At 43.1% G+C, this 20,627-nt stretch overlaps 1 protein-coding gene across 6 annotated transcripts in view; it reads left to right on the top strand.

The window, feature by feature from the left end:
* Positions 1 to 20,627, top strand: part of NRK (Nik related kinase) — a 506,445-nt gene that overhangs the window by 459,809 nt on the left and 26,009 nt on the right. For all 6 annotated transcript variants that reach the window (XM_068251057.1, XM_068251059.1, XM_068251055.1 and 3 more), the window contains one exon: positions 13,040 to 13,199. In XM_068251057.1, coding sequence (XP_068107158.1) covers positions 13,040 to 13,199 — 160 coding nt within the window. The remainder of the gene's footprint in view (positions 1 to 13,039; positions 13,200 to 20,627) is intronic.

The following is a 20,627-nucleotide window of genomic DNA, read 5'->3' as shown; positions in this document are numbered from 1 at the left end:
TTCATATGTGAACCCTAACATGACTGTTCTGCTTCCTACAGCTCTTTGGAAGTAAATGGAAAAAATGTACTGCGAGTTTATGTGGTAATTAGGTATAAAGATACGAGCATTGACTTACCGTACTTCCTATTACTACTCATAATAATAAAAACCCTGACCTATTTTTCACTGATAACTGGTTTAAAGCAAACCTGAAGAATGATGAATTGTATGTGTAATACAGCCATGAAATAGAATATTAGTAGCAAAGAAAAGAGTATCATGTTTTTAAACAGTACAGGAAGAGTTAAAAAAAAACTTCAGTGGTTATCTATGCAAAAGAGCTTTTCTGAGCTCTTTGACCCACTGGGTTGATTACAGTCCTGTTTTTTGAAGCACTTAAACAGCCAAGAAACAGTGAGAGACAGCTTGAAATAAGGTTTTACTGCAGGAAAGTTCAAAGGGTCATTCATTCTGCTTTGTTATATAGCTTAAAAGAGTGTGGTTTCTAAACTGCAAATATAACAGAATAATGCAATGTTATTAACAACAACAAAAAAGCTATATAACTGAAAATACAAATATTAGACTGTTTTCTTTTCTACTAATATTCTATTTGTTATTCATACTACACAAACAATTCAGTATATCATATTTTGTTTTCTGCTTCAGGTTTACTTTAAGCAGCTACAGCAATATTTATAGTTTATAATTCACTAAATAAATTGAAAATCAACTGAGACCAGAAATCTCAATAAAAGTCAAGATTTTACATTTTTTAGAGTAAGACGCCCATTCATCACTCTATGTTGCGGCCCGATCGACCTTCAGTTCAATAATTTTGTTGAATCAGAAGAGAGTCTGGATATGCGGAAAATACCAACACCAACTGCAGGTTAAATCTCCCGTGAAGTTATAACTTTTTCTTCTAAAATAATCTTTCGTCTTTACTCCGTGTTGCTGCAGATTGGATGATCGTAGGTACTGGTGGAAATACTTAATAACTGTGGAAAATGCCTTTAAATCCTTTTACCGGGAACACATTATAAGACAGGAACCAGATGTTTTTATTCTGACATTTCTTCATCTGTTGTATTTTCATTTTTCAAATAATATTTCTGGATTCTACAGAGCAAAGGTTACATTTTTGTTTTTTCAATGGAAAATCAGGTAGAAGTGAATGCAGCTGGTTTTGAGTACACTGGAAGATTTCCCAGATTCAGGTAACAAACTAGCAATATCCTCCTGGCAGAGATAAAAAAAATGCTGGCAGCGTCCTTATCCTATGTCTGATTTTAACATTGGGGACTGAGATGTGACCGAAAGTAATACATTTATTCACTCACCAGCTTATCATTTAACGGTTCTTCTCCTATATCATAAAGATCATTAAAACAAAGCAGAACCTTAAGACAATCTTCCTTTGGTGCCAGTCACCTTGATCTGATCTGACCAGTTATCTGATTGCACTGTGAGGTAAGTAATACTAATAATAAAAAACAGGCCTTAGCAGAGTCTAGCTCCGAATACACTCATTGTGAGAGGAAGGTACAGATTCAAAAAGCAATGGTAAGATAGCCCTGCGCAGGTAGCACACTGCAATTTTACTGTTACTACCAATTACAAAGTAGCGCACGTTGCCTAATTAGCCTGACCTGCTTAACCTAAGTAGCACGAGCACTGCTAGGGTAATGTGCATGGTATAAAGGACACCAAGTGGTTGATGGGTATCCCACACAGGTGTTTAACTTAGCTGCAAGTGAGAAACCACCTAATGTGAAAAACATTCTATTTTGACTCTTGCTCACAAAAGGGTTAACTACTCTACTTAAAAGGCCCCTGCTTTCCATGTGATTATTTTCTTCTCCATAATCTAAGGTATTCCCGATTAATCACTGTGGGGTGTATGTAATGCATTAACCTCCTTGGCGGTAACCCCGTGTGTGACACGGGGTAAGCCGCCGGAGGGTGCCGCTCAGGCCCTGCTGGGCCGATTTTAATAATTTTTTTTTTGCTGGACGCAGCTAGCACTTTGCTAGCTGCGCCAGCACTCTGATCGCCGCCGGCCCCTGCCCGATCGCCGCTATCTGCTGCGGCGCGGGCCCCCCCCCCCCTCCAGACCCCAGCGCTGCCTGGCCAATCAGTGCCAGGCAGCGCCGAGGGGTGGCCCGGGACTCCCAATGACGTCCCGACGTCAGTGACGTCGGTGACGTCATCCCGCCCCGTCGCCATGGCGACGGGGGAAGCCCTCCAGGAAATCCCGTTCTATGAACGGGATTTCCTGATCGGAGATCGCCGAAGGCGATCGAAGCGGGCGGGGGGGTGCCGCTCAGCAGCGGCTATCATGTAGCGAGCCCTCGGCTCGCTACATGATTAAAAAAATTTTTTTTTTTTTAAAAAACTGCTGCGCTCCCTCCTGGCGGTATTTTTCATACCGCCAAGGAGGTTAAAGTGAACCTAAACTGAGAAGGATATGGATTCTTTCTTGTAAATAATACCAGTTGTCTGATTCTCCTGCTGATCCTGTGTCTCCAATACTTTTAGCCACAGCCCCTTAACAAGCATGCAGATCAGGTGCTCTGACTTAAAGTGGATCAGAGATGAACTTTTACTCATTGCATAATTGCGTTGCTTTCCTATAGTTTATGGGGCATTCCTCAAGCCAAATCCTTTTTTGTTTTTGTTGTAATTCTCTAATTCCCTATAAACTAAACAAGCCCCACCCTCAGTTTTCAGAGAGCCTTGGCAGTAGCAAGGGCTCATGGGAGCTCAGTCTGGGCAGGAGGAGGGGGAGGTATTACTAGCCAGAGATTTCAGAGGCCGAGGGGAGGAGGAGGGGGGATTATTTTTTTTTGCAGTCTGAGTGCTGATGGTGCAGATAAGCCTGCCTCTGTAATGTTTACAAACAACATGTCTGCTGTCATTGTATCACAGGAAGAAATAATCATATTCTATTAAAGCAGTATGCAGACAGATTTGCTGTTTAAACCATCTAAACTGTACATAAGATATATAGACAAGTTACTTGTTATAGTTAGTTTTTCATCTCGGATCCGCTTTAAGTCAGACTGGATTAGCTGCATGCTTGTTTCAGGTGTGTGATTCAGCCACAACTGCAGCCAAAGAGATCAGCAGGATGCAAGGCAACCAGAGCAGGGACAAGGTCCTCCAGCACCCAAGGCTGAGACACCAAAGTGCGCCCCTCCATCCCTCCCAACCCAGCCGTCACACACTGATTGCTATTAGACTAAGAGGGCCACAGGGTCCACAACCTCCCCAACACCTTAATATCTAGTTATCTGGCTTGCAGTAACTGCCATGTATCCCCTTTTCTTATTTCTTTCTACTTCATACACAATTAGGAATGACAGCTGAATGAATTGTGCGCCCCCTCCTACACTGCGCCCTGAGGCTGGAGCCTCTCCAGCCTATGCCTTGGCCCGGCCCTGAAGGCAACTGGTATTGTTTAAAAGGAAACATTCATATCCCTCTCAGTTTAGTTGCACTTCAAAGGACCACTATTGCAAAAGTCGTAAAATTCAAAACACATTAAAATAAGAAGTACATTTCTTCCTGAGTAAAATGAGCTATAAATTACTTTTCTCTTATGTTGCTGTCACTTACATTAGGTAGTAGAATTCAGAACCTACAGGTTTTGGAGTAGCATATCTTGTCATGGGGAGTTCTCAGAGTTTTCTTTATTTTCAAAATCACTTAGCGAATAGCGTTTGCTCCGTCCAATTGCCAAAAACGTGTGAAGCAGCAAGGAGGCTGGCCAGCATCTTTGTATAAATCATTTTCAGGAAGTGTCTTTATAAAGAATAAAGGCTAGGCTAGTAGGCTATGCTGAGAATCCCCATGAAGAGATGGACTTGCCCAAAACCTACCGGTTCTGTCAGATTTCTACTACCTACTGTAAGTGACAGACACATAAGAGAAAGGTAATTTATGGCTCATTTTACTCTGGAAAAAATGTACATCTTACTTGTATCTGTTTACATGTATTTTAAATTTTACAATTTTTCTCGATAGTGGTCCTTTAAGCAGAATTTCGTGCATGATTTGTAAAGCGTAATGCATACATGTAATTCTGCTCAATGTAGTTTATTGCAGCCATCCCTTACTCTGGTCTACACAAACACACTGACAGGCATACTGTATCACAGGGTATCTGATTTTGGAAATGCCCATATAAAGACAACCATTTACACCTAACCTGAGGCAAAGCTACCCAAGTAAAGCATGGATCCACATGCCTCTGTGTATTGTCAGCTCCTCTCTTTCTTCCCCCCAGTAACTGTAATCATGCCCTTAAAACTTTCAGAGTAGGGGAAAGCAGAGAGGAACAAACATGTAGTTCAAGGAAACTGGAGCCGTTGGAAGAAACTCACATAATCAAGTGAAGAAAAAACAAAACTTCATGCAGACATTGTGCTGGCTTGGAATTGCATGGCCAGAGTAGCTCATAGGGACATGTATAGATTTGTTCACGTGAGGCTCATGACACAGGTCTCCACCTCCCAATAATCCCTGGTCTGCCCTATGGGGTTTTCCACCCTCTTACCTCAGATACTGGGATACCTACCTTCATCCAGTTCACAGAAGCAGCTTCCACAAAGCCAGCCATAGTGCTCCCACTTAAGAATTCAAATTGCATGGAGATATGGTGGTACCACTACACATGACATGCCATTCTCACACTACACTGAGAATGGTAATATTGAGCATGTGGGGCATAGTGTTATTGTGTGGTTATCACCAACAGTGAGCAGCATAAGTTGTCAGCAAAGGATACACTGGCTTCATATTGGTTACAAAAACTTGTCCAAAGCTTCTCCTTGCTAGAGATGGCCCAAACGCGAACTTTGGGTGGTTCGCGATCGCATGCGAACGTGAACTTTCCCGGAAGTTTGGTTCGCCCCCAATGTGCACCATTAGAGTCAACTTTGACCCTCTACATCACAGTCAGCAGGCACATTGTAGCCAATCAGGCTACACTATCTCCTGGAGCCACCCCACCCCTTATAAGGCAGGCAGCGCCGGCCATTATAGTCGTTCGTGTCCCTATAGTAATTAGTGAAGGGAAAACTGCTGGCAGACTCTCATAGGGAAAGATTAGTTAGGCTCTTGTAAGCTTCTTAGCTTGCTCCTGGCTGATTCTTATTCCTAAAATAGCACCCCACAACAGCTCTTTTAAGAGCTAATCTTGTTCTTGTGTTTTTTTTTTTCCTGCAACTTCCTCCCCCTCCTCCTCCTCCTCCTCCTCCTCCTCCTGTATTGTCTTGTCTTGTCTTCCAGGGATTTGTAGGATGTCAAAAGCAAGCTTGCATACATTGGCCGGGAATCATACCCAGGTCAACTGCTTTGAAGGCAGCTATGCTCACCACTATACCACCAACACTACATGCTGAAGCCAGCCTAGATACCATTGTGATTTACCCAAGAGAAAAATGAGCTTGCTTAGGGATTTGTAGGATGTCAAAAGCAACCTCACATACATTGGCCAGGAATCGAACACAGGTCAACTGCTTTGAAGGCAGCTATGCTCACCACTATACCACCAACGCTACATGCTGAAACTTCTTGGAGCAGACTTACTTCCTACCTCCAAAAGACACATATACATCCCCATAAAATAATTCAACAGCATCTGCATGCACAGTCTCTGTGGCACAATCAGTTAGCGCATTCAGCTGTTAACCGAAAGGTTGGTGGTTCAAGCCCACCCAGGAACAGCCTTGCCTTTTGCATTCAACAGTTGTCCAAAGAGAACCCCAGATAGCCATGTAGAATCATCTCTTTCTCTCTCTGGGCTTGAACCACCAACCTTTCAGTTAACAGCTGAACATGCTAACTGATTGCACCACAGAGACGTTGTTGCTAAACGATTTTATGTGGATGCATGTGTGTCTTGTGGAGGGAGGAAAAAAGTCTGCTCCAAGAAGTTTAATGCCACTTTAAACAAAACCTTTATATATCAAATTTCTACATATATTTCTATGATCCTTTCATGATGACAAAGGCCAGAAAGAAGTAGGCAAAGGAGTGCCCATTTTTCCGTACGGCTAAGTGGTCTCACTCACTTTTTCCTACAACGAAGCATCTACTGTACAGCAGCAGAGTGGTGCAGCGGAAGCATGCTGAGCCCACAACCCAGAGGTCGATGGATCAAAACCATCCTCTACTAGGTGTACTTTGGTTTTTACACCTTGCTTTACCACATGGGCCAATCGGTGGCCATAGCCCCGTAAGACAAAGTGTCATTAGGGCTTTGCTGTAACATAGATAGTAGTGTAACTATTTCAACTAATGTACCCTTCTTAAACTTGAAGGTTATATACAAACGTAAGCAGAGTGGTGCAGCGGAAGCGTGTTGGGTCCATAACCCAGAGGTTCATGGATCAAAACCATCCTCTGCTAGGCATGATTTCATTTTTGCACCTTGCTTTATCGCATGGGCAAAACGTTGTCTATAGCCCTGTAAGAGAAAGTGTAATAAGGGCCCTGCTGTAACATAGATATTATGGTAGCTAAGACTACTCCTGGGCCTTTCTTGTAGTTGAAGAGATAAGTGAACGGTGACACCACATTAAAAAAAAAAAAAAAACAGTGAAGCTTCCCCATACTGGAGCATTGGATTTGGTAAAGTCTTAAGCCAATGTGTTGTAAGACACAAGTAAGCTTTAGGTTAGCAGGAATGGTTGCTTGGCCACCTAGCTTTTCATCCTTCCCACCCTTGCCCTGGAATCTTCCAGACTTCAAATTGCTGTCCTTTGCTGTGTGTGTTACACCAGCATCATCCAGAGGGGCACATGATCTTTCTGGAGTCTTGAATTGAAGCCTGTAAGCAGTATCACCATGTGTCCCACTGCTTTCATCTAGCAAATTAGGCAAATAAGCAAGCTCATTTTTCTCTTGGGTATATCACAATGGTACATGCTAGGCTGGCTTCAGTATGTAGCGTTTGTGGTACAGTAGTGAGCATAGCTGCCTTCCAAGCAGTTGACCTGGGTTCGATTCCTGGCCAATGTATGTGAGGTGGCTTTTGACATCCTACAAATCCCGAAGCAATTCGTTTTTCTCTTGAGTATATCACAATGGTACATGCTAGGCTGGCTTCAGCATGTAGTGTTGGTGGTATAATGGTGAGCATAGCTGCCTTCAAAGCAGTTGACCTCAGTTTGATTCCTGGCCAATGTATATGAGATTGCTTTTGACATCCTACAAATCCCTAAGCAAGCTAATTTTTCTCTTGGGTATATCACAATGGTACATGCTAGGCTTGCTTCAGCATGTAGTGTTGGTGATATAGTGATGAGCATAGCTGCCTTGCAAGCAGTTGACCTGGGTTTAATTTCTGGCCAATGTATGTAAGCTGGCTTTTGACATCCTACAAATCCCTGGAAGACAAGACAAGAGGAGGAGGAGGAGGAGGAGGAGGGTAGGAGGGAGGAAGGAGGGATTATACTCCCTGATTGATGTATACACATGCAAGATGTGTGAAAGCACTTTAGGCCTGTAATTTAGCACTCAATGTGATTTCTGCCCTTAAAACGCTGCTTTTAATCAAATCCAGATTTTCCCCCAGGACTTTTGGCATGTATTCCACTCCGCCATGTCCCCCTCCAGGAGTTAGACCCTTTGAAACATCTTTTTCATCACTTTTGTGGCCAGCATAATTTTTTCTAGTTTTCCAAGTTCGCCTACCCATTGAAGTCTATTGCGGTTCGCGAAAGTTCGCGCAAACTGAACTTTTGCGGAAGTTCGCGAACCCGGTTCGCGAACTTAAAATCGGAGGTTCGGGCTATCTCTACCTCTTCCATGCCCCTACACACATATCTGTGAAAAAGCTGTACAAATATATCTGTGATCTATAGTCAGGTCTGATCATTGCCCTCTGCACATCACTTCCTGTTCCATTCAATGCACAGGCAGTCACAGGAATAGGAGCTCAGCACCGTGATCAAACTTGATTCATACTGTATATCATGTAAGCAACGTTTTATACAGGAATACTGAAGTACGAGAAGTGGAATACAGTGTATGTAGAGTGAAGTGAAGGATTAGTGTTTGTAATTAACAGGAAGCATGGGGGTCCTTATATCTCTTCAGGGGAGCAAAATCAGTAGTGCATTAGAATTGCATTATGAATCAGGGAGCAAATTGGAAATGACCGCATACATTTATAACTACAGTACAAATATCCTTGGATACTTTCTGGACCTTAACTACAAATAATGGGCCCCTGGTGCCCTAGGCTATGGCCTTTGCGGCCTTGCCTCAAACCTGGCCATGGCTAGACCCCTTTATCAGAGGTTGTGATGTAGTAGTGATGTAATAGTTGAAGCTCGCTTACAGATCTGGACCTCCCAGCAACCCCCGTAGTTACGCCCCTGCGATACATAGCTAAGCCACTGCTTACACATTTTTCCTGAGAGATCTCCCTGCCAAGTTAATAAACTCTCTCACAGTTTACCCGGGAAAGTGAAATATAAACTAGAGCTGTAAGTTGTGTCGTTCCCTGCAAATAACATTTGTCGTCCATATTGCACTGAAAAGCAACAATAATTCATTTAAAATTAATTGAATTTTTTTTCCCCTCTTGGTCTGACTTCAGGAAACTAGAGCATCTAATAAAAGCCAGTTATAATATTTCTGAAGAAATTATGTCCTTAATTTTAGGCTCCCCTCAGAGGTTTCCACGCAGTAGTGCTTTTTTTTTTTTTTTTTTTTTTTTTTTTGTAGAGAGAGAGATTCTTCTAAAAATAAACCTCTCTCCTCCCAGTTCAGTGTCAGGCATGTGAGATAAAGTGTAGATCCTCACAGTTCTGCTGTTTATCGATCTGATTATTTTCATCTGATTTTGGAGGACTTGTAAGCAGAAATTGTAGTGTGTTCCGCATTCCTGGACCTGGAAGAGCAGGCTGTCCAGAGAAAGAAAGACTGCTTTAATTTCCTGGCTGTTACGTTGGTCTTTTCTTACTCTGCTGCCCATAGCTCTCTGTGTTTCCTCTGCTCATGAAAATACCAAGGCGACGCATTAAGATCTCTCTCCAGCTCTGGATACCAGTGCTGGTATTGCGGATAGTAGTAGCAGAAAAATGGACATCAGAAGTTGGCCTCACCATATGCGTTCTGGCAAGTACAGCATGCATCTCTTCTTTACCACCTGTTAGCTACAGCTTACTGAAGCTCTACAAGTCATTTAATCAATGTTGACTGTGGCCAGGAGGAAATGAGGGAGGAATCTGTTTGTTTTGCTATCTTTATCTTCTTGTGCATTTGTTTATATTTTTGAAGGCTTCTGTAACCTTAAAGTAAACCTGAGGTGAAAATAAATTGATGAGATAAACAATTGGATCTTTTCTCCTACTCCTAAAAATGACTTTGTTTTAGATATCTCATGGCTTTATTTTATATTTAAACATTTAGAAAGTAGATTGAATGTTATATTGTCTCTGCTCACTGACAGCCTATTAAGAGTCCTAGAGGGGACCTGAACTTAGAATCAGAGGTGGACTTCCGAATTGAAATGCAAACAAATCGCTGATTAATCAGCTGTGACCGCGGGTGACAGGAGGTTAACTTTCCCAGAAGTCTGTGCAATAGTCTGCATTCCATTACGCATCATAGTAGAATGATGCATAAGCCGGAAGGAGGCCGGAAGGACTAGGAGGAAGCATGGTAGTGAGTCGTGGAATGCGGCTCACAGTTCTCCTATGATGCGAGTGGAGTGCAGACTATTGCGCAGACTTCTGGGAAAGTTAACCCCCCATAACCCGCGGTCACAGCTGATTAACCAGCGATTCATTAGCATTTCGATTCCGAGTAGCTTGCTACTCTAAATTAATTGGAAGCCCATCTCTGCTTAGAATTTGTTCTCTGTTCTCAAAGATAAGCAACAGCATAATAACCTTTAAAGAAAAAAAATAATTGTCTCAGCTTACAGAACTCATGAAGTAAATCTGCAGAGTGTCTACATCCTGCTTTTGTAGAAGCAGACAATGGGCTTGATTCACAAAAGAGTGCTAACTGTTAGTACGGGCGTTTTCGCGCGAATTTTCGCATTGCGCGTGCTCGCAAATTTTCACGCGAATCGATATCGTTTTCGCGCGCAAATGCGAATTTTCACGCGAAAACGATATCAATTTTGCGTGAAAATTCGCGTTTGCGCGCAAAAACGTTATCGCTTTGCGTGAAAATTCGCGATCGCGCGCAATGCAAACATTCACACGAAAACGCCCGTGCTAACAGTTAGCACTCTTTTGTGAATCAAGCCCAAAGTGTTAACATCCTGTGTTTACATATTAGCTATGTCTGCCAGAGGACTGCAGAATTCCTGTGCTGACACACCTAAGAGATCAAATTAAACTTGTGATTACTTGAATATCAGAGGGAATTAGACTGTCTTTTCTCTTTAAAAACACACAGGATGCATTTCTTTCTGTTTTCCTTGTGCCCTATGTAAGATTTCAGGTCCACTTTAACCACTTCACAACTGAGGCGTTTTACCCCTTGAGCACCATTCACTCGTCTATAACTTTATCATTACTTATCACAATGAAATGAACTATATCTTGTTCTTTTCGTCACCAATTAGGCTTTCTTTAGGTGGGACATTATGCCAAGAATTATTTTATTTTAAATGTGTTTTAATGGGAAAATAGGAAAAAATGTGGGAAAAAAATTATTTTTCAGTTTTCGGCCTTTATAGTTTTTAAATAATGCATGCTACTGTAATTAAAACCCAATGAAATGTATTTGCACTTTTGTCCCGGTTATAAAACCGTTTAAATTATTTCCCTATCACAATGTTTGGCGCCAATATTTTATTTGGAAATAAAGGTGCATTTTTTTCAGTTTTGCGTCCATCCCTAATTACAAGCCCATAGTTTATAAAGTAACAGTGTTATACCCTCTTGACATAAATATTTAAAAAGTTCAGTCCCTAAGGTAACTATTTATGCATTTTTTTATTGTATTTTTTTTTTAATTACAAAAATAAATAAATTAGGGAGTGTAGGAGATAATGAGTTAATTTTTAGTGTAAAAGTAATGTATTTGTATATGAAAAATGCTTTAGGGTGTAGTTTTACTATTTGGCCACGAGAGGGCCACAGTAACTTTTGGTTATGCGACCTGCAAGCGTACAGGAAGTACGCTTGCAGGAAGGGTTAGGAGGCTCTGAAACTGTTTTTTTCTCACAATGATCGCTGCTTCTCGTAGAAGCTGCTGCTCATTGCGGGGGGCAGAGATCAACGAACGGGAAAAGTTTTTCCCGTTCATTGATCTCCGGGCGAGCGGGCGGCGGCGTGCACGAGCACGGGGGCGCGGGGACGAGCGAGCGGGAGCGCGGACAGCGGCGGGAGCGGCGTCAGGTGCGGATTTCTCCGTCCCTTGGTGTTAACAGGGTGGAAAAAGGGACGGAGAAATCCGCACTGCTGGGGGTAAAATGGTTAAAGGATACCCGAAGTGACATGTGACATGATGAGATAGACATGGGTATGTACAGTGCCTAGCACACACATAACTATGCTGTGTTCCTTTTTTTATTTCTCTGCCTGAAAGAGTTAAATATCAGGTATGTAAGTGGCTGACTCAGTCCTGACAGGAAGTGACTGCAGTGTGACTCTCACTGATAAGAAATTCCAACTATAAAACACTTTCCTAACAGAAAATGGCTTCTGTGAGCAAGAAAGAGATAAAAAAGGGGAATTTCTTTCAGTGAGGTCACACTGTAGTCACTTCCTGTCTGAGTCACTTACATACCTGATATTTATCTCTTTCAGACAGAGAACGTAAAAAAGAAACACAGCATAGTTATTTGTGTGCTAGGCACTGTACATACACATGTCTATCTCATCATGTCACATGTCACTTTGGGTATCCTTTAAAATACATGAACTATTGACCTTTTTCTCTCTCTCCTGTGCCCTCGGAAATTGTATTCTGCCAGAAAAAAAACTTGCATGGCTGTAATTTGCTTATCAGTGAGGTTTACAATATTCCAGAAAAGGTAATGATAGGAGAGAAGCAGTCACTTCCATGCCTGAAAGTTAACTATTTCAGGCAGCAAAATAAAAAAAGAAAAACAGCCTGGTTATTAATGTTTTGCACTGGACATACACACGTTTATCTCATCATGTCACATGTCGCCTCAGGTGCACTTTAAGAAAAAATCTGTTTAAGGTATTTTTTCATCTACAATCTGTAATATCTATTTACATTGTACATAACAAGACAATCTTTATATTGCAACAGTTTGCATCCATGAAACTCAATTTGCAAAACATGCTGGGATTTCTAATAATATTGATTGCCTGAAGCGAAGTTGTGCAATAGAGAAAAGTAAAGGTAGTCAATGATCTCATTTGGGTTGAGATTTGGGACCTGCCCCTAGTATGTTTGTATGTGTACAGTGTATGAAATCTGGTATTACCGCATTAAGCTCTATTTCAAAGAAACAGCTGATTTGTTAACCTCCACAGTATTGGTCTTATTTGCAGCTCACCACCAGCTGTAAGTGGTAAATACTGAATATTCATAAGTAATAGCTCATAGTTATCTGAATATATGAAGTATTTTTTTGTAATGATCATAAATACAAAACAACCTTATGTGTAAAAGATTGATAAGCTATATTCAGAGGCAGGGAATGTCTACATGTTGTAATGCTCTCACACACAACAGTGACACAAGAAAAGTTTGTGGTGCTCCATTAGTAAAAATACACATTTTTCATCTAGTTGGGTACAGACCTCTCCAGCCAGTTGCTGTTGAGCCCTTGCTAACCATGTTTAGATAGGTATCCCCAGGGGTACTTACAGAAACATACTGAAATGCTAATTGGCTCCTCCCCAAATTAGCCTTTAATAATGCTAATAACTCTTCTGCTGCACTGACGGCTCAGCATAGTAATGTATAGGAATGGGCCCCTAGCTCCTGGTGTCAACAGATCTCTGGGGGTGGGGCCCAGTCCAGCATAGTTCCATCCCTGCTTAATACTTAATGATATTAAATTAACTAAAAACATAATCATTTTAAAACACTGTCGTTTCAGATTCAGGGAAATATTCATCCACATGCCATCATCATTCTGCCCAACACCAATGGTATGGAGCTGCTGCTGAGCTATGAAGATGAAGGGGTTTATATCAATACATATGGACACTTCACAAAAGAATCTGTCCTGCAGTGGGGAGAGATGCCAGCATCTGTTGGTGAGTGCAGATGTAGAATGGGTGACTCATTTGTAAGAGAATCTGTGGAATATCTAAATGCGTATTCTCTTTCTGGGGATATAAATGCTTGTTTAAGGTACTGTTGCTAGTAAATTCTTATATTACTCATGTTTTGTAAGTGATGGAATACAAGTAAGGGTTATTCTGTGTGTTTGTAGAACTCATATAAGTTAGGTACAAGGCAAGTAGCAACAATATGCACCAGGCAAGCTACTTACCTCTTATCAAAATCTAGAGCCACGCCTATCTCCATTGAAATGAATAGGGAACAGTAAACATCCATGTATGTATCCTTATTTGAAGCCAACCACTACACTGCTTAACTGGCCAGCCCTTGCATCATTTAACAAATTACTGTGTAGTGACTCTGCAACACGTTATAGACATACGGTACACCAGCATCTCTGGAGAGGCAGCTTATAGGAAACCTGAAGTGAGAATTATATGGAGGCTGCCATATTTATTTCCTTTTAAGCCAGGGGTCTCAAACTCGCAGCCCGCGGGCCATTTGCGGCCCTCGATACAATATTTTGTGGCCCTCGCCAGCAAAAGCTTACTTATAGTTCGCTTCAGTGCTCCCAAGTAATCCGCCGCATCCCTGCCGCTAAACGAGGGCTGCAGAGCCCCCAAATCGCCCGGGGGGCAATCCGCCGGCATTTCCTGGAAGGGGCAGAGCTTTCAGCTTCAGCTCTGCCCCTCCTGACGTCAATCGCGGTGCATCACCGCCTCTGCCCGCCCCTCTCTGTGAAGGAAGAGTGAGAGGGGCGGGCAGAGGTGGCGATGCACCGCGATTGATGTCAGGAGGGGCAGAGCTGAAGCTGAAAGCTCTGCCCCTTCCAGGAAATGCCGGCGGATTGCCCCCCGGGCGATTTGGGGGCTCTGCAGCCCTCGTTTTGCGGTGGGGACGTGGCGGATTACTTGTAATGGGAGCACTGAAGCGAACTATAAGGTAAAATAGGCAAAATAGTTTGCTTCAGTGTGAATTTGATTTTGAAATAAAAATCAATGAAGGGGGGGGGGGGGGGGGCGTTGCAGCTGCTGATTGATTGATTCCCTTATGCGGCCCAGCCTCATCCTGACTTTGCCTCCTGCGGCCCCCAGGTAAATTGAGTTCGAGACCCCTGTTTTAAGCAATACCAGTTTCCTGAGAGTTCTGCTGATCTCTTTGGCATCATAGTTTCTGAATCACACATCTGAAACATGCAGAAGCTTTCCAGAGGCGCCAATAGAATAAAAGTCACTTAAACGAGCTTAAAACCGATGGGGCAGTGGTGGGCCTATCCCATCCATGCGGACAAAGCAAACAAAGGAAGGACTGTGGCATCAACAGTCAAACAACAATTTATTTATACTCCACAGTAAAAATAGGCAACGCGTTTCACGGGCTCAATCCCGCTTCATCAGGCCAATGAAAAAGGAGCATACAGCTTAACAGCATCAAAACCACACTGAGCGCCTCTTTGACAGAGGCGCTCAGTGTGGTTTTGATGCTGTTAAGCTGTATGCTCCTTTTTCATTGGCCTGATGAAGCGGGATTGAGCCCGTGAAACGCGTTGCCTATTTTTACTGTGGAGTATAAATAAATTGTTGTTTGACTGTTGATGCCACAGTCCTTCCTTTGTTTGCTTTGTCCGCATGGATGGGATAGGCCCACCACTGCCCCATCGGTTTTAAGCTCGTTTAAGTGACTTTTATTCTATTGGCGCCTCTGGAAAGCTTCTACATATTGCTAAGTCCACCCTTGGTGGAGGGTTGTACCCATCTTCTTCCCATCTACAGAGAGCGACTTTTAATCCTGAGTGGGGTCAGGTTAATCTCCCCACCTGCCTTCACAGTGGTTGCCTAATGGTAACCCTGGTTTGTGAGTATTAAATTGTTATATTACTCATTATTAATTATCATCTATACAATATCACACTATTGGGCTCTTGGTGTCCCCCCTCCCTTTATCTGAAACATGCAGCTATTCTTGTCAGATTTTTGTCAGAAACATCTGCATGCTTGTTCGAGGCCTGTGGCTAAGTATTAGAGGTAGAGGGTTAGCTGCACTTCCAGATAACTGGTATTGATTAAAAGGAAATTAATATGGCAGCCTTTATACACCCCCACTTCAGGTTGCCTTTAGATGATTACTATAAATACAAGGATAAGTACATAGTAAATAATTTTACCACTTCCCCCTGGTCGGTCCTGCCTATGTGCGGTGTTTATTTTAATTGAAAGTTGTGATTCCTGGCTTGGTTGTTATCCAGATGCTGTTCCATTTGTTGCCCCCTTTACATTGCAGATGGATATTCCTGGTTTAGTTTTGGTCCAGATGTCATTCTATCTTCTGCTGTGTATATAGTGCTGATGTACACAATTGTTTGTGAAGGTCTGAAGAAGGGTCTACCTGAAACAAGCCAACATTGTCCTCTTTCTAAACAATTGATCTTGCTAGTTTGTTGTTGCACCTTTTTATGAGATATCGTGTTTAAAGATGAACTTCTTTAAAGACGTGTGAACCATTTTTTGCACTGTTTGGTACATTCAATATTTAAGCTCATCGTTACAAAAAACTTTTTAGTCTCTTCAAATGATTTACTATGTAATTATCCTTGTATTTATACTGGTTGAATCAGGGGCGTAACTAGAAATCACTGGGCCCCCCTGCGAAAATTTGGATCCCCCCCCCCATAGGTACCAAATAATTGTAATGGGGCAGCGTTTCGCTATAAAATAATTGTAATGGGGCAGCGTTTCACTATAAAATAATTGTAATGGGGCAGTGTTTCACCATAAAATAATCGTAATGCACCAGAAATTCATCGTAAAGTGGGCAGCATTTCACCAGAAATTAATCGTAAAGTGGGCAGCATTTTACCATAAACTAATCGTAAAGTGTGCAGCATTTCACCATAAAATAATTGTAAAGTGGGCAGCATTTCACCATAAACTAATCGTAAAGTGGGCAGCATTTCATCAAAAACTAATCGTAAAGTGGGCAGCATTTCACCATAAAATAATTGTAAAGTGGGCAGCATTTCACCATAAAATAATTGTAAAGTGGGCAGCATTTTACCATAAAATAATCGTAAAGTGGGCAGCATTTCACCATAAAATAATCGTAAAGTGGGCAGCAGTCACCAGAAAATCGCAATGTGGGCAGCGTTCACCAGAAAATTGTACAGTGGGCAGCAGTTATCAGAAAATCGCAATGTGGGCAGCATTCACTAGAACATCGTACAGTGGGCAGCAGTCACCAGAAAATCGCAATGAGGGCAGCGTTCACCAGAAAATCGTACAGTGGGCAGCGTTTACCAGAAAATCGTACAGTGGGCAGCAGGCACCAGAAAATCATACCGTGAGCAGCAGTCACCAGAAAATCGCAATGTGGGCAGCATTCACCAGAAAATCGTACAGTGGGCAGCAGTCACCAGAAAAATCGCAATGTGGGCAGCAGTCACCAGAAAATCGTACAGTCGGCAGCGTTCACCAGAAAATCGTACAGTGGGCAGCAGGCACCAGAAAATAATATAGTGGGCAGCAGTCACCAGAAAATCACAATGTGGGCAACGTTCACCAGAAAATCGTAATGTGGGGGCATCAGTCAACAGAAAAATCGCAATGTGGGCAGCAGTCACCAGAAAATCGTACAGTGGGCAGCAGTCAACAGAAAATCGTACAGTGGGCAGAAATCACCAGAAAATCGCAATGTGGGCAGCATTCACCAGAAAATCGTACAGTGGGCAGCAGTCACCAGAAAAATCGCAATGTGGGCAGCAGTCACTAGAAAATCGTACAGTGGGCAGCAGTCACCAGAAAAAACGCAATGTGGGCAGCAGGCACCAGAAAATCGCAATGTGGGCAGCAGGCACCAGGAAATCGCAATGTGGGCAGCAGGCACCAGAAAATCGCAATGTGGGCAGCAGGCACCAGAAAATCGCAATGTAGGCAGCAGTCAACAGAAAACCGCAATGTGGGCAGCAGACACCAGAAAATCGCAAAGTGGGCAGCAGGCACCAGAAAAATCGCAATGTGGGCAGCAGTCACCAGAAAATCGTACAGTGGGCAGCAGTCAACAGAAAATCGTACAGTGGGCAGCAATCACCAGAAAATCGCAATGTGGGCAGCAGTCACCAGAAAATCGTACAGTGGGCAGCAGTCACCAGAAAAATCGCAATGTGGGCAGCAGTCACTAGAAAATCGTACAGTGGGCAGCAGTCACCAGAAAAAACGCAATGTGGGCAGCAGGCACCAGAAAATCGCAATGTGGGCAGCAGGTACCAGGAAATCGCAATGTGGGCAGCAGTCAACAGAAAACCGCAATGTGGGCAGCAGACACCAGAAAATCGCAAAGTGGGCAGCAGGCACCAGAAAAATCGCAATGTGGGCAGCAGTCAACAGAAAATAGTACAGTGGGCAGCACCTGTAAAAAAAAAAAAAACAATTCACTCACCTGGCAGAAGTCTCCTCTCCTGGCCTCAGATCCCCTGATGATCCTCCTGCACATCTCCCGCGCTGACAGGCAGTGTGCAGGGCTACGGCAAGATGCCCTGTACTGAAGACACAAATAGTCTCCAGAGCAGGGCTTCGGCAGCCATCTTGCCGTAGCCCTGCTCTGCCTCCCAGGAGACAGACTGCGGCTGCGGGGAATGAACTGGCCCGCGTCTATTAGACGCTGCAGCCAGTTCCACACCTGGCTGGGGGTCTTAGAATCGGGCGGGTGGCAGCGCTCCCCCCCACACACACACACACATGGCTGGCGGGCCCCGGAGCGGCCCGGGCCCCCCTGTGGCTGAGGGGGTCGCATCCCTGGTGGTTACGCCGGTGGGTTGAATAACTGGTGTAGTGGCGCATCACTAAGGATACATTTTCTTCTAGTCTCCTAATTTACATAAAAACAGTGCCTTTAATGATTGCCAATGATGAAACTATCTCACCTCAAAATTTAAACTGCAGTTCTCACAGAACAAGGAAGCGTTTGCTGGCACTCCTCTAGAAGCAACTGCTTATTTAAGACGCAATAAGAAAACATGTGGTGATTGGTAATAGGCTGAGGGCATAACATGTCCTTATCAGATTGGTGGGTGCTAGGTCTCATATAGACAAATATTGAGCTTAACATAGAACTATAGTCAAAATATAATGTGCTTTCATAAGGCAATTGCATCATAGGAACTTTTATCAACGTTATTATTAACATTATCATTATTAGCTACCATATTTTTCAGGAATATAAGACGCTACAGAATATAAGATGCACCTAGGTTTAGAGGGCAGAAACCAGGGAAAAAATATATATACTAAACCTGGAGTGTACATGGTCCAGGAGCGTCTTGTATATGTTCTCCCCCAATCATTGTCCACCTCTGTCCCCTTCTGGACCCTTGGGTCCCTTCTTGTCCCCCTGTGTGTCCTTCTGTGTCCCCTCTGGACCCCTGGTTGTCCCCTCCAGTCCCCCTGTGTGATCCTGTGTGTTATGTTCCCCTGTGTGCCCTCCAGTCCCCATGTGTCCTCCTGTGTGTTCCCTCTGGTCCCTCTGTGTGTCCCCCCTGCCTCCGTGTATGGTCCTGTGTGTATTCCTGTGTCCCCTCCAGTCCCCCTGTGTGGTCCTGTGTGTCCCCCTGTGTGCCCTCCTGCCTCCCTGTATGGTCATCCGGCCCCCCGCATCTCTCCTCTATTCTCCCTGTGTAAAAATAATTAGCGGCAGTGCGGCTCAACTCACTTGCGATTCCAGCGGCGATTAGCGGACCTCTCATCTCCTGTGTGGCTGTTTCACTGTACATATTAGAAACAGTGCGCTGCTTCCCCAATTGTTGTGTATCCCCTTATCAGAACTGATAAGGGTATACCTAGCAGAGCAAAAAGGCTTTTTACAGGATTCAGTGTGATTGTAAGCACAGGAAAAAAACGTTTCCCAACTGTAAGGCTTGTTTCCACTGAGTACTTGAAGGACCTCCAGGATGGGCGCAGCACTCGTGCTGATGGGAATCCGGATCCCCTTGCCGCTCTAATGTATGCACTGTGGATTTGGCTGCATTTCTTTTCCCCGTACACAAACCAGAAACCAATAAGCTGTGATTCCACTTCCAAACATGAGTGCCGGAAAACAGAGGAGATCGCAAACAGTGAAATGGGGTCTAAGTTTTCTGAAAACATTTAGAAATACATACATAGCAATTGTAGTTTCCAGGTCTACTGTATTCTGTTTTTAACCCTTTAATAAAGTAATTACAGTGCAACTACAGCTTGTTGCAAATAGTGGCTGTTTGAGCACGTGCCAGCCCTAGCTGATCAACTGACAAGAAAGCACTCCAGCTAGCCCTATATTACCCCATTCTGTACCCTCCTGTCCTGATTCAGAACTGCAGGAAGTGGTTTAAGAACTAAACTGCTCCTGTACTTCACTAACCATTTCAGCCCGCGGGTTGTTTTCACCTTATGGATGAGAGGAGTTTTCACCTGTCAGCGCTCCTTCCATTCATTTCCCAATAACTTTATCACTACTTATCACAACACAATGATCTACACCTTATTTTTTCCACCACCAATTAGGCTTTCTTTGGGTGCTACATTATGCTAAGAATTATTTTATTCTAATTGCATTATGATGGGAATAATACGATTCCTTATTTTTCAGGTTTCAGCCATTATAGTTTTAAAATAATTCATGCTACCATAATTAAAATCCACACATTTTATCTGGCCATTTGTCCCGGTTATTGCAACGTTAAAATGATATCCCTAGTACAATGTATCGTGACAGTATTTTATTTCCAAATAAAGGTGCATTTTTTCAGTTTTACATCCATCACTAATTTGTAGCCCATTATTTAATAATTATATGCCCTCTTGTCATTATTTTTTTCACCTAAAGTCAGTAGGTGTATTTTACTATTTGGCCACAAGATGTCCACGCTGAGAAAAAATGCTACTAGCTTACTTTGTACGCTACATAGGATAAAATGTGTTGTTACATTGTAACTAAGAAAGTTCCGACGGGGTGATTATGAATGGGAACATTGTACCCATTCATAAATTTAACGATCGGGCGGCGGAAATCACGACGGGATTGTAAGAATGTAAGAATAAATGTAAGAATAAACACTGTTTTTGAATAAAAACAGTGTTTATTCTCGGCAGACATGCTCGGATTGGCACAGGGGACTTCCGTCCCCTGCATCCAATCCCCCCTACTAGCAGCAGCAGCGCGATCGCCAAACTGCAGGGACATGACCAGCGCGTCCCTGCGGCTCTAGCAGCTGCCGCTGCGGACGTGAAGCTCACGTCCGCGTGGCATAAATGGTTAAAGGACCTCTATCATGAACATATTTAAAATACAAGTAAACACATACAAATGAGAAGTACTTTTCTTCCAGAGTAAAATGAGCCATACATTGCTTTTCTCCTATGTTACTGTCACTT

This window comes from Hyperolius riggenbachi, chromosome 8 (genome assembly GCF_040937935.1).
Source record: "Hyperolius riggenbachi isolate aHypRig1 chromosome 8, aHypRig1.pri, whole genome shotgun sequence".
In the NCBI taxonomy this organism is placed as follows: Eukaryota; Metazoa; Chordata; class Amphibia; order Anura; family Hyperoliidae; genus Hyperolius; species Hyperolius riggenbachi.
The sequence above is the reverse complement of the archived record's forward strand: the minus strand, read 5'-3'. Positions and strand labels throughout refer to the sequence as shown.